This window comes from Protopterus annectens, chromosome 14.part0 (genome assembly GCF_019279795.1).
Source record: "Protopterus annectens isolate FY-2018-M chromosome 14.part0, PAN1.0, whole genome shotgun sequence".
NCBI lineage: Eukaryota > Metazoa > Chordata > Ceratodontiformes > Protopteridae > Protopterus > Protopterus annectens.
In genome coordinates this window covers 534126119-534139036 of record NC_056748.1, presented here as the reverse complement: position 1 = coordinate 534139036, position 12918 = coordinate 534126119, and the positions used below count along the sequence as shown (strand labels likewise).

Below are 12918 nucleotides of genomic sequence, written 5' to 3'. Positions count from 1 at the left end.
TTCACCAAGGTCATGGCAGTAGTAGCGACTCACCTGAGGCTTCAGGGGATACAGGTTTGCCCGTACCTGGACAATTGGCTCCTTGCCGCTTCCACCAGCCGTCTACTTTGTCAGGCCAGAGACTATTTCCTGAAATTGTCAGACTTGCTGGGCATTATGATCAACATATCCAAGTCTTCTCTTGACCCTGTTCAGGTCTTGGACTACATAGGAACGAGAATTGATACATTTCAAACCAAGGTCTTTCTAACTAAAGAGAGACTCTGAAACTTACAACTTCATGTGTTCGTGATCCTTCAGTCTCATCTTCCTCCAGCCGAGGCAGTTTTAAGAGCCTTAGGTTCCATGGCAGCCACCATTACTCTTCTCACCTGTGCTAGTCTTCATATGCGCGTTCTGCAGTGGATGCTAGCAGTCCAGTAGACCTTTTTGGATTTGCCATTGACTCATCCTATTCACATAAGCAAAACCTGCAGGAAGTCCTTCTTCTGGTGTATACACTCCCCAGAACTAGTAGAGGGACATACATTTGTTGCAGCCCTCCTCAAGCCACGGTGACCATGGACACCTCCCAACTAGGGTTGGGGAGGCATTGTTCAGGCAGGACAGTCCAAGGCATGTGGTCCCTGAACGAGACCAAATTGCATATCAGTATTCTAGAGATGAGGGCGGTCTTATTAGCGTTGCAGGCCCTTCATGCCTTTCTTCCTCTGGGAATGATTGCAGTTCAGACAGACAATATGTCAGTGGTCTAGTACATTAACAAGCAGGGAGGAACCAGGTCTTACCCCCTTTGTCGCGAGGCCACGAGAGTGTGGGAATGGGCGATCTCCACCATCTGTTTTCTGGTAGCAACACACATTCCAGGTCGATCCAACATACTGGCGGACAAACTGAGCAGGACTATTCTAATGCCTTTCAAGTGGTCTCTGAATCCTTCTGTTGCAGTGCAGATCTTCCTCAAGTGAGGTCGGCCGTGCTGCGTTCTCTTCACATCTCCTTCCAATGCGAAGTGCAGCGAGTTCTTCGCTCGGTTCCCCCCACAGTGGGAATCCCCCAGGGATGCTCTGGTCCATGCTTGGCCTCTGTCTTCTTTATGCTTATCCCCTTTACCTCTCATGACAAAATTTCTCCAGTAGGCTCGCAGGTTTAGAAGCAGAGTCATCCTCATTGCCCTATTCTGGCCTTAGCAAGTCTGATTTCCCTGTCTTTGGTCTCATCTGGTATTTCCCCCTTGGATCTTGGATCCGACACCAGATCTCATTTCGCACCCCTCAAAGGTCCCTCATCCAGACCTGAGCAGTCTGAAGCTCACGGCTTGGCTGCTCCAGTTCCCTTGATTGCTAGGACTCTCGGTTTATTTTCCCAGTCAAGAATATTCTGATGGCATTCATAAATTGTCCACTAGAAAAATATACTGTAACAAATGGAAGCGTTTTTCTGTCTGGACTTCTCAGAGGAATTTGGACCCTTTCACAGCACCTATTCCAGCAGTCCTTGAGTTCTTGGCATACATTTTTCAACAGGGTGCCAGCTCATCTACAGTGAAAGTTCATCTGGTGGCCATTTGCAGTTTTCATTTAGGTGAGAACATTAGCCTCCTCCAGACATTACAAAACCTTTATTGAAGGTACCTTTCTTTTAAGACCCCCGGTTAATGGTCCTACTCCTCCTTGGGACCTTACCTTAGTTTTACAAGCTTTGGTTGCTCCGCCCTTTGAGCCTGCTGCTTCTGTGGGCTTGAAATTTTTATCCTGAAACACAGCTTTTCTAGTGGCTATTACCTCAGCTAGAAGAGTGTCAGAACTTCAAGCATTGTCTGTAAAACCTCGATATATGATTTCTCATAAAGACAGGGTTTCACTGCATACTAATCCTTTTTTTCTGCCTAAAGTGGCCTCAAACAAATATCAATCAGTTAATCAATTTACCTGTTGTCTTTCTAAATTTTCAGAACAGAAGTGAATATAAATTGCATTTGTTAGACGTGCATAAACGGCTACATTTCTACTTACACAGGACTAAAGCCCATCGCAAGTCTGACCAGTTGTTTCTGTCCTTTGCTATGCCCTTTCTGGGCAAACTGGTTTCTAAGGTAACTATTGCCAGATGGATTTCCCTTTGCATCCTTCAGGTTTGCAAACATAAAAGTAAGTCTCTTCCGGGTAGAATAAATGCCCATTCAATCAGGTCCATGGCTACGTAAGCTGCCTTTTTGGTCTAGAGTGTCTTTGGATGATATTTGTTCAGTGGCTACTTGGTCCTCATCTCACACCTTCATTTCTCATTATAAATTGGTCATGGTTTCCAGAGGGAGAGCATCCTTTGGTTCTGCAGTGCTCCAAAATATCCTTCCATGAGGGCCACCCAAGGTTTTGGTAGCTGGGGACTCTGTCCCACAGGTTGATGATCAAATGAAGTTAACTACTTCAGATAAAGAAGTTATGTACTCACCATAATGTTCCATCTGAGTAGTTAGACTTCATTTGTCATCAACCGTCCCTCCCTCCTTCCCCCTGACCTTTTCTTGGTGCTTTCTGCATTGACTGACAGGAGAGAGCGCCTTTGAGCCTCTCCTGTTTTCTTTGTTTGTGAAGGTTTTTGGATCGGGTTCATGTGAGGGGTTATAGCAAACTCGATCTGAGGGAAGGAAAGAGATGGAGGGGTATTTTGGGTTAGGGGAGGAGCTTGGAGCTCTGATCAGATGCTGGTGAAACTGCCGTCTACCCACAGGTTGATGACAAATGAAGTCTAACTATTCAGATGGAACGTTATGGTGAGTACATACTTCTTTTAAACCACCATCACATCCCACAATATTCAGCGCCTTCAAATATTTTTCACAGTGTGTCGAAGCGTCAGGGCTGGTAACCCAGTACGTAAAAATCCACTCCCACATCTTTTACTGCCTCTGTAGAGTTCAATTGCTGAAATGGCTTCTTCTACAGAAATAGACCCCGATCCTTCAGTTGCTTCTGACAGTGCGTCCTAAAAGAAGGATATGTCCACTTAGTTTAGGAGTTCCTCAGTATTCTTTCCTCCTAATAATGTACATCTGTTTTTGGGCTGAGAATTATGTTCCTGCAATTTGTTTGCATTATACTGCCTCTAACTTCTGTGTAACTGCAGTGTTCTTGCAGGGGTGTCTGTTTAAAGTTTGAAGGTTGTTAATTGCAAACTTTGAAACAATGAGAATTTGTGTATGAATAGGTGGAATATATATTAATTTTGAGACACTGGTATTTTGGGGTTTTCCCCTATGTCATGGTACAGCAGTCTCAAAGAAATAGTTCCCAACCACCTGCAAAAACCCTTTAAAGGTGTATCAGAGTTTCCAATCTGCTGTTTTAACTGGAGTCAGACTTTAGCTGTTTAATTGTTGGGACTTGAATTGTGAGATCTCACACTTCTGATAGGGAGCCATGCTTACAGTACTACCGTTGTCAGATACTGTTTTAATGTATAAAGCATAAGTAAAAGGTTTCTGAGTAGAAGAAATAAAGATGGCTGAAGGTAATACCGTAAGCACAGCATGATGAGACAAGTGCTACTGTTCTACAGGAGAACTTTTGGATTGCTTGAAAATCATGCAGATGACAGATGTGATTAGAACCCAGTTTGTTAGACTGCTGCTTCGGCACACTGTCCTTCAAAGTTGTATAGTCATGTTTAGTACTTCACACAACTGTGCTTTACAGCTTAGCAGAGGTGGGACCTATGAAAAATTTGTGAGTATATCTCTGTGAAACTAGGAGTCCTTGGTACGAGATGTTTGCACATTAGTTTTTTTTTTTTTTCTTAGTTGCTGAGGATGAAGGAGAGGAAGAGAATAATCAAGATGAACTGGGAGGATTGTTCCATGTTAGTCGTCCTGACAAAGAATCGAGATGCAAGATCAATGGATTAGACTGTTCAAAATTTCCTGTGGACTCTCCTCAAGACTGGGACCAAGAAGAGGTGATAATACCTAATTAATGATCTGTGTTAATTCTTTTTAATAATTTCTAATTTTGCAACAGATTCATACCTATAGAATTAAGGAGTACCTTATGACACTGCGGTGGTGGTGCTGCGGTAGCGTTGTCACCTCATAGCAAGACGTTGTCCCGTTCGATTCTCAGCTAGAGCGTCTTCTGTGAGAAGGCATACATGAATGGGGCATGCCTTCGTTGAAGGTCATGCGTCAGGGCTGGTAACCCAGTACGTAAAAATCCACTACCAGTCATTAGCGGACCGGAGTTCCGCTGTGGCGACCCCTAACTGGGAAAAGCCGAAAGACACAAACAAACAAAGAATTAAGGAGTACCTTGGAGTGCCATGCATGTAAAATCAAGAATAAGAAAAATATCATCAGTAGGTATATGAAGGATTTCAGAAATGTGGATAATTTTAGCACTTAAGCAGGGATGTGTAGAATGATTTAGATTTTTTTTCCATTCATTAATCATCTTATTTCCACTTAATTCATTTCAGGATTGCTGGGGAGATAGCCTATCCCAGCATTAATTTGGCTCAAGTCAGAAGAGCTAATCCTGGACAGAATGCTAATCTGTACCTGTTAAGTACAAACTTGTGGGCACATAAAGCGCACACACATGCGAGCGCATGCATACTCACTCCAATATGGCACTTACACCTACAAGCAGTTTATAAGATCACTAGTTCCCTAAATTCACATCAGTGGGAGGTGGAAGGAAACTGGATTGTTCAGGGAAAATACACAAGGACACAGGAGGATATGCAGACTGCATTATAGTGAAACCCAAGTTTTCAAGTATAAGTATGCATAATGCAGAACGAACATTCAGAGTATACCTTCCACATGGAAACCAGTAGGAAATAAAAGGAGTTACATGCATGATGGCAAGTTGATAATGGGGAGGTAGTGGTAATTGCAGCTCTTGGGAGTCGGTGTATTAGCCATAGCGTTGTAGCCTTATTTTACTAGAAGAGAATATATAAAGGATCACCTGATTTTAAGTAATTTCTTCACTACAGTAGTTTGGAATAACATAAACGTATGTGCAGTACACCTCACAATAGTGATTTGTATCAGTTCTGTGATTTGCAGACAGGAGGAACCTTTTGGTGTCTTTCTCCCTGCTTGCCTGCTGTTCCATCAGCCCTCCTGTAATCCATCTAGGCCATTCATTCCATTTTAAATGAGACCTGTTCCAAGAAGTCATTCGTCCAGGCAGCCATCAGGGTCGTCTGCTGGTCCTCTTTCCCCTTCCTCAGAGCTGCCTGATGGTTGTGCAAACTCTGTATACTAAGTTGATGAGTCATGCATGCTTCTTTGCATAAATCAAAACTTAGTTACTGTGCCGATGCACACTTTGGTGGGTGTGCATCTTGTGGCAAAACAGCAGAGTGCACCCATCCATCAATGGTAAGTGTAATTTTTGTAATGATCTGGCTGCCTGTCTCTGGCAGAACAGCAGAGTGCTACCACCCACCAATGGTAAGTGACATTTTTGCAACGGATCAAGCTGTCTATCTCTCTCTCTGTCTCTCCCCAGGATGGATGAGTCAGTGTTAGCCACTCATCCCATCCACTGCAGCCAGTTCCGTCAGTGTCCTGGTCTGTAATCCATCCTGAATCTCCTTACTCACTCTTTTGGCTTTATCCCTCTGTGCCATGGAGCCTGATGGGCTAAAGGAACTTTTGAGCTGCAGATCATTACCAGAAGCATCTTTTGAAAATGTATATGTTTATGGTGGGAGGTAGTTATTACACTTTCATAATACACTACTGGTAATTCAATGATTGATTCAGCAGCACTGAAGAAAGAGCCATGAGGCCTTTATGACTGTCAGCAATTAGTCCAATGCCATATAATCTTTAAAGCTTTAGTACTAGTGCATCTGTTTTTATGAAGACCTTGGGTCATCCTTATCTGGAGGAATTCTTGGGTTGCCCACATTCATGTCAAGTCCCACATTCCTGTCAAATCTTTGATTTTTTTTGTTTCTCTTTCTGGAGTTATTTCTGATTCTTGTTGTGTATTTTGAGTATTTGGCTTTATTGGCATTTGTTATTGAACAACCCCCTTCTATAAACTTTACTACCAGTAATGATAGAGTCCCCTGTCCAAGCAAACACACTTTGGCTGGATTTTAAAGGTCTCAAAAAACTATTTACTCTGTCTATGATTCATATGACAGTTTTAACCTTACTAGTTAATAATTCAGTTGCTGTGAAGTTTATGTATACATTTTTAAGTTGTTTTTCTTATACTCAAGTTTGGGTTTAAGCACTTCAGCAAACTTGAGTGAAAAAATATTGAGCTTGCTGCCTCCTTCGCAGCAGTCCTACTTTCTGTTAGTTTCAGTTGTAAGGTCCTAAGAAAGTAGAGGTATTCTTCTTAAGTTTCTTACCGAGTGTGGAGTGAGAAGGCAAGTGTCAGGCTTGAACATTCTTTAGAATTACTGGTAGACCCTCTCCTTCCAATACTTTTCTGACAGATGGGTGATCTGCAAGTAGTTGTTGGAACAGGCCCATATCTTACTTGAGAGCAGGGCAGTTAAAATTGTTTGTGAGACAGTTTTACATGTTGGCATCCTCTGAAAACATAATGGATGTTCATCGTGCATACAGCTGCAGTAATCACAGATGGGTTTTCAGCCGTCAGGCGGTCCCTCGGTCGGCCGAATTCCAAAGTCTTGGTCCGGCGTCTTACTCTTCTGACGTCAGGAAGGCCAGAGTATATAAGACACAGCCGACGCCATGTTCTTCAGTCTTTTTTGCCGCGCGGTGCCCGAAGCAGAAGCAGTTCGCAAGTGCCGGTCGGCCAGCTCCTGAATTACGAAAAAATTGGAACCGAAGTCCTCTTTAAAGCTAAGTACTCCGTTGGGGAAACTTTTCTTGCCTCAGACCGATGTCAGAAAAAGTTAATAATTGTATTTCTTGTGGGAAGCAAATACCGCATAAGGATTTCCATTCCCTTTGCATACCTTGTTTGGACCCAGACCACGACGTTTCGGGCTGTCGCTTTTGCGCTACCTTCAATAAACGCACTATCAAGCGTCTGGCGGAGTTCGCCCAACACTACTTTGGTAAAGCTTTTGATTATAAAATGTCGTCGGACACTCCGACTACCATTTTGTCCAAAAACCGCAAGGAAAAGGACTGACACGCGAGACCCGCGGTCCCCGCCGACACCACGCCAAAACAGGCTACACGTGGTCCGGTTCTCAACGAGACGCCTTTGCAGTCCTGACTACCGACGACACTCCTTTGGCGGTGTCCTCTGTACCTGAGACCGCTGGGTCCTCGGCCCTCTCCCAGACTACAACCGAAGCCCCTGCTAATGTCGAGCCTACTAATGTGGACAGGTCCACCTCCACCCATGGTGTATTTAGGCCTTCATCTTCTTTTTCAATAAAAGCTTTTACTAAATCCAAAGCAGCCAGGCATACCACGAGGCCTGTTGCACAGGGCCCATCTCCTGGATCCATGCCTAAGAAACAGATGCTTAAAATGGCTGAGGATTTAATTACTCTTATTAGAGGTTCTCAGCCCCCTCCTGACAAGAGACCCAGAGTGGAGGAAGAATCTCCCTCTTCTGATCAGGGATCCATTTTATCAGAACATTCTGATGCAGAGGAACACTCTTACTCCCCTTTTGAGGATTCGGATGCAGAACAGTCCATTCCTTCTGTATCACCTCCAGAGGATTTTTCTTTTGGGGAAACCTTGCACACTTTGAGGGAACACTTCCATTGGGAATGCCAAGACACTTCAGATTCCAAGAAAAGACTTAGGGAATTTCTTTGGTTACCTCAGCACAGACCTCTGGCTATACCCCCTGTTTTGGATGTACTGGATGATGTCTATTCGGAGGCTTGCCTTAACCCTGATTCTCTGCCTCCTGCACTAGTAAAACCTGATGGGTATTACAGAGTACCCAGCTCTCACCAATTTCTCTACAAAGGCCATAATGCTGACCCTGAAACCATTTCACAAGGTCCCAAGGGATTAAAGGCCTCCACTGCCTAGAATCCACTCCCTGCAGAAAGGGAATCCAGATCTCTAGAAAGGTGGGGTGAAAAGGTATATACCTCGGCCACCCTAGCCATGAGGGCCTTAAACTGTCAGTTTCATATAATCAAATATCAACAGTACCTGTTAACAATTAAGGAACAAAATGTCTCAACCTGAACAACCAGATGTAAAAGAGTTACAGGATATGATGCATAGTGCGGAGCAAGTGGGTAAACACACCTTACAATGTGGTTATGATGCCCTAGAGGCTTCCAGTAGAGCAGCTGCTACAGGATCAGTCATTCGCAGACATGCCTGGCTTAGGGAACAAAATTTACCTGATCATGTCAAAGCTAAACTTCTTGATGCTCCTTTACAAAAGGATGTACTATTTGGTACTAATGCTGAGGAGATACTACGGAAAATGGAAGAAAAAGCCAAATCTATGCAAACTGTCAAGGCTTTCTTACAGGTCCAACCACCACGTTTAGCAGAAATTGGCCTTCAAAAAACTGGTCCTTTCCAGCCACTGACAAGCCCCAAAGAGGTAGATACAGACGCGCAAGGGGCAGAGGGCAATCACAAGGATCATATAGAGGCAGACAATGGCAATCTCCAGCACCAAGAGGTGGTGAAGACAGTGCACAACAATACAGGAAGCAAACCCAATGACTCCCTCATTTCCATGCCAAGCAAGTCTCAGCTGGCAGTACCTTTGGGAGGGAAACTAGCATTATTTGCAAGCAATTGGCATATAGTCACAACAGACAAATGGATACTGGACATTATAAACAGAGGCTACAAATTTCAATTTCACACTCTTCCAAAAATGAGAGGCATGCCAAACCTGCCACAAAATCAAAGGGCAGAGGCACAACTGCAAATTTCAAAGCTCCTAAACATGAGAGCTATACAAAAGGTACCCCAACAAGGTCAAGGTTTTTATTCAAGGCTTTTTCTGGTACCAAGAAAAGGAACCGACTGGAGACCCATTTTGGACTTATCCATCCTAAACACATTCCTACTCGTACCAAAATTCAAGATGCTCACATTACAGCAACTTCTTCCCATGCTGGGCAAGGAGTTTTGGCTGGTAACATTGGACCGCAAGGAGGCATACCTGCATGTCCCAATCAGACAAAGCTGCAGAAGATACCTCAGATTTCTTGCAGGTTCAATCCACTATCAATTCTCTGCATTGCCCTTTGGCTTATCTACTGCGCCCAGAGTATTCACAAAGTGCCTGGCATCAGTGATTGCCTACTGCAGACTTCAAGGGATACAAATTTACCCTTATCTGGACGACTGCCTGATCCAAGCGGACAGCAAACGCATACTATTGGAACATCTGGCATATGTGACACGGTTACTGCTTTCTCTGGGCTATACCATCAACAAGGAGAAATCAAGGCTAACACCATCTCAGAAAATAACCTTCCTGGGTGCCAACTTGGACACAAACACCCAGATGGCATATCTTACGCCAGAAAAACAAGGGCAACTATCTCAGTACTTCGAAACACTAGCAAAATGTACCAGGCTTACTGCAAGGAAAATCCTGCAGGCTCTGGGATTCATGGCATCTTGCATTCTTCTAATCCCATGTGCAAAGCTGCATATGAGGAAACTTCAATGGTACCTAAAAAAATCTATGGTCTCAACACAGTCACAGTTTGGAAGCAATTATACCAATAATTCCATGTTTGCAAAAGGAATTTCTATGGTGGGCCCAAGCATGTCAAGTAAACACAGGCCTTCCATTCTGCAAGCCTCAAGCAAAACAAGTCATAACCACAGACGCCTCAGATTACGCCTGGGGGGCGCACATGAAGGACAGGTGCATTCAGGGCAGATGGTCCCAAAAGGAAAAGCACCTTCACATCAGTCAAAAAGAAATGCTAGCAGTAATAAATGCAATTACAGCTTTCAAGGACTTCCTGCATCCAGGACAATTACTGATAAAAACAGACAACACCACAGTAATGTGGTACATAAACAAACAAGGAGGAACACATTCATACCCCTTGTGCAGACTAGCCATGATTCTCTGGAACTTGGCTCTGGAAAGACAAATCGAACTTCAAGCACAGTACTTGCCAGGACTGGAAAACACACTGGCAGACACTCTAAGCAGAAATATGACAGATCCACACGAATGGAAGTTACATCCTCAGGTGTTTACAGAGATAATCCAAGCGTGGGGGAGGCCAGACATAGATCTTTTGGCCTCCCACAGGAACCATCAACTGAAAAAGTTTTGTTCAAGGACCTTTCATCCAAAGGCCTGGAAAGTGGACGCCTTTTCATTCAGTTGGACAGCATGGACAGTTTATGCATTCCCACCTCTGCCTCTTCTGCCCAAGGTGCTTTTGAAAGCAAGAACAGACAAACCGAGGATGATACTGATTGCTCCAGATTGGCCAAGGCAACACTGGTATCCACTCCTGAGGAGCCTAACACATACTCCTCCCTGGTCCCTGCCTCTAATGCCTCTTCTCTACTGACTCAGAACAGCTACAAAACTCTTCACAGTCAGCTGAAAACACTCAACCTCGCTGCATGGAAAATTCCTTGACACCACAACAGTCCCTACTCTCCAAGGAGGTGCAGGATGTCATTTTGGAGGCCAGAAGACCATCTACTAGAAAAGCTTACTCCGCAAAATGGAAGCGGTTTTGCTGTTGGAATGAGAAAAGAGGCCAGGACCCTAGAAAATTGAACTTGCCTCAGGTTTTACAGTACCTAGCTGAACTGCTGAACAGTGGACTTTCATTTTCTTCCATAAAAATACATGCCTCAGCCATTTCTGCAGAATTTAACACGGATCCTCCTTTATTCTCTCACCCACTCTTACGACAGTTCCTCAGAGGGGCTAAGAATATAAGACCTCCAAGGAAGCAACCAATACCAGCCTGGGACCTTAACTACATACTAGAAAAATTAACATTGCCTCCCTTTGAACCTGCTGCTTCAATAGATCTGCAATATTTGTCCTGGAAAACAGCTTTCCTTCTGGCCATCACTTCAGCTCGTAGGGTTTCTGAACTACAGGCCCTCATGGCGGTGCAGCCCTTCCTCATCTTCCATCAGGACAGGGTTTCCCTTACCAACCCATCCTTTATGCCAAAAGTGGTTTCCAGGGTAGCCTTAAATCAAGCCATACACCTACCTACCTTTTATCCTAACCCTCAAAACAAAGGGGAGAGGCTGCTTCACTCTTTAGACATCCATAGGCAGCTACGTTACTATTTGGACAGAACAAAGTCCTTCAGGAAATCAGAACAACTTTTTGTGTCCTATGCCGTAGGGGTTCAAGGGAAACCAGTTACCAAACAGACCATTTCCAAGTGGATTGGCCACTGCATACGTTTTTGTTATTCCTATCATGGGAAATCTGTTCCTACTGGTATCAGATCTCACTCCACCAGGGCCACAGCCACCTCTACAGCCTTCCTCAGAGGTGTTCCTACTAAGGATATTTTGGAGGCAGCCACTTGGAGTTCTGTACATACCTTCACAAAACACTACCACCTGCCCTTATATTCCAGGACAAGAGCAGGCTTTGCCACTGCTGTTTTGCAGGGCATTCTGGCTCAACCCAGTTCCTCATAGTACCTACCACCCTATGCATAGCTTTGGGACTCTACCCATCTGTGATTACTGCAGCTGTATGCACGATGAACATAGTACAGTTTTGTACCTACCATAAATGTAGATGTTCGAGTGCTAATACAGCTGCAGTACAGGTTTCCCTCCCTCCTTCCCCACTTGGTAAAGGCATGGGGCCTAACAACCTCTTCATACCACCTGACTGGGTTATCCTGCTGTGTTTTATTTGCTTGCTTACACTGATTTTGCATTGCATTGCATTGCTTGCATATGTAGATAAGCCTTATTTATGTATTGCCTTCCTTTTGGGGGCACCTGACATCTGGTGCAAGAAAGACTGAAGAACATGGCGTCAGCTGTGTCTTATATACTCTGGCCTTCCTGACGTCAGAAGAGTAAGCGACGACAACCGACGCCGGACCAAGACTTTGGAATTCGGCCGACCGAGGGACCGCCTGACGGCTGAAAACCCATCTGTGATTACTGCAGCTGTATTAGCACTCGAACATCTACATTTATGGTAGGTACAAAACTGTACTTTTTCTGCATTCTTCTGTAAGAGCTTTGGTCCTTGCGGTAACAGATTTGCTACTTTGGAAAGTGTTTTCTTGGAACTGTTCTATACTTGAGTGTTCAGGGCATTACTTGTGAAGTGTTCAGGGCATTCCTGGCCTAGACTGGACAAAGAAAGTGTTTATTAGGATGAGTAGGTTTTCTTGTATAGACATAGCCATGAATACTTTTTTTGTTTTTCACAGTATTTTCTACAGGTAAATGTGATACAGTTTAAGTAAAAAGCCCTGGCATATTAAACAATTTTCTACTTTATCAATTTCAGTTAAATGGCCTTTTTTTCCTGGATACTTTGTTGGCTATTTAGGTACTGCTAACATCTGTAATTTTAGGAAAGTTTGTTGCACATGTTGAAAAAGTATGTTGTCCAGAAACTGGCAGTTTGTGGGTGGGTAGGTGTTTTGGTGTGTGTGTGTGTTATCTAATTTATATCATCTTGTTGGCTGTCTGCCATCTTCCTCTACCCGTAAGACCAAGTCAGCAAACCTACACAGCTCAGCATCTTAGTTTTCCACTTAATGAAACTCCTTCCCTTTACACATGTTGTTGTTCATGTAGAGATTCTTTTCTAAATTCATTTTGGTGTGCGTAAAGTACAGCAGTGTGTTAAAACAGCTCCAGGATGATTATATTTTGAGAGATTTTGTTAGCATTTTAGTGCTTTTTCACTTCAGAGATCTGAAGATTTTGATTTGCTTTCTGTTCTGTCAGTTCTGACTGCTAAAACTCTATCACAATATTATCTTTTTTTT

The 12918-nt window shown here is 43.8% G+C and overlaps 1 protein-coding gene across 1 annotated transcript in view; it reads left to right on the top strand.

The window, feature by feature from the left end:
* Window positions 1-12918, top strand: part of BMS1 (BMS1 ribosome biogenesis factor) — a gene marked incomplete in the record, with an annotated part of 1196647 nt that overhangs the window by 643283 nt on the left and 540446 nt on the right. The window contains 1 exon segment of the mRNA XM_044056283.1: window positions 3803-3957. Within this exon segment, the coding sequence (XP_043912218.1) occupies window positions 3803-3957 (155 nt within the window).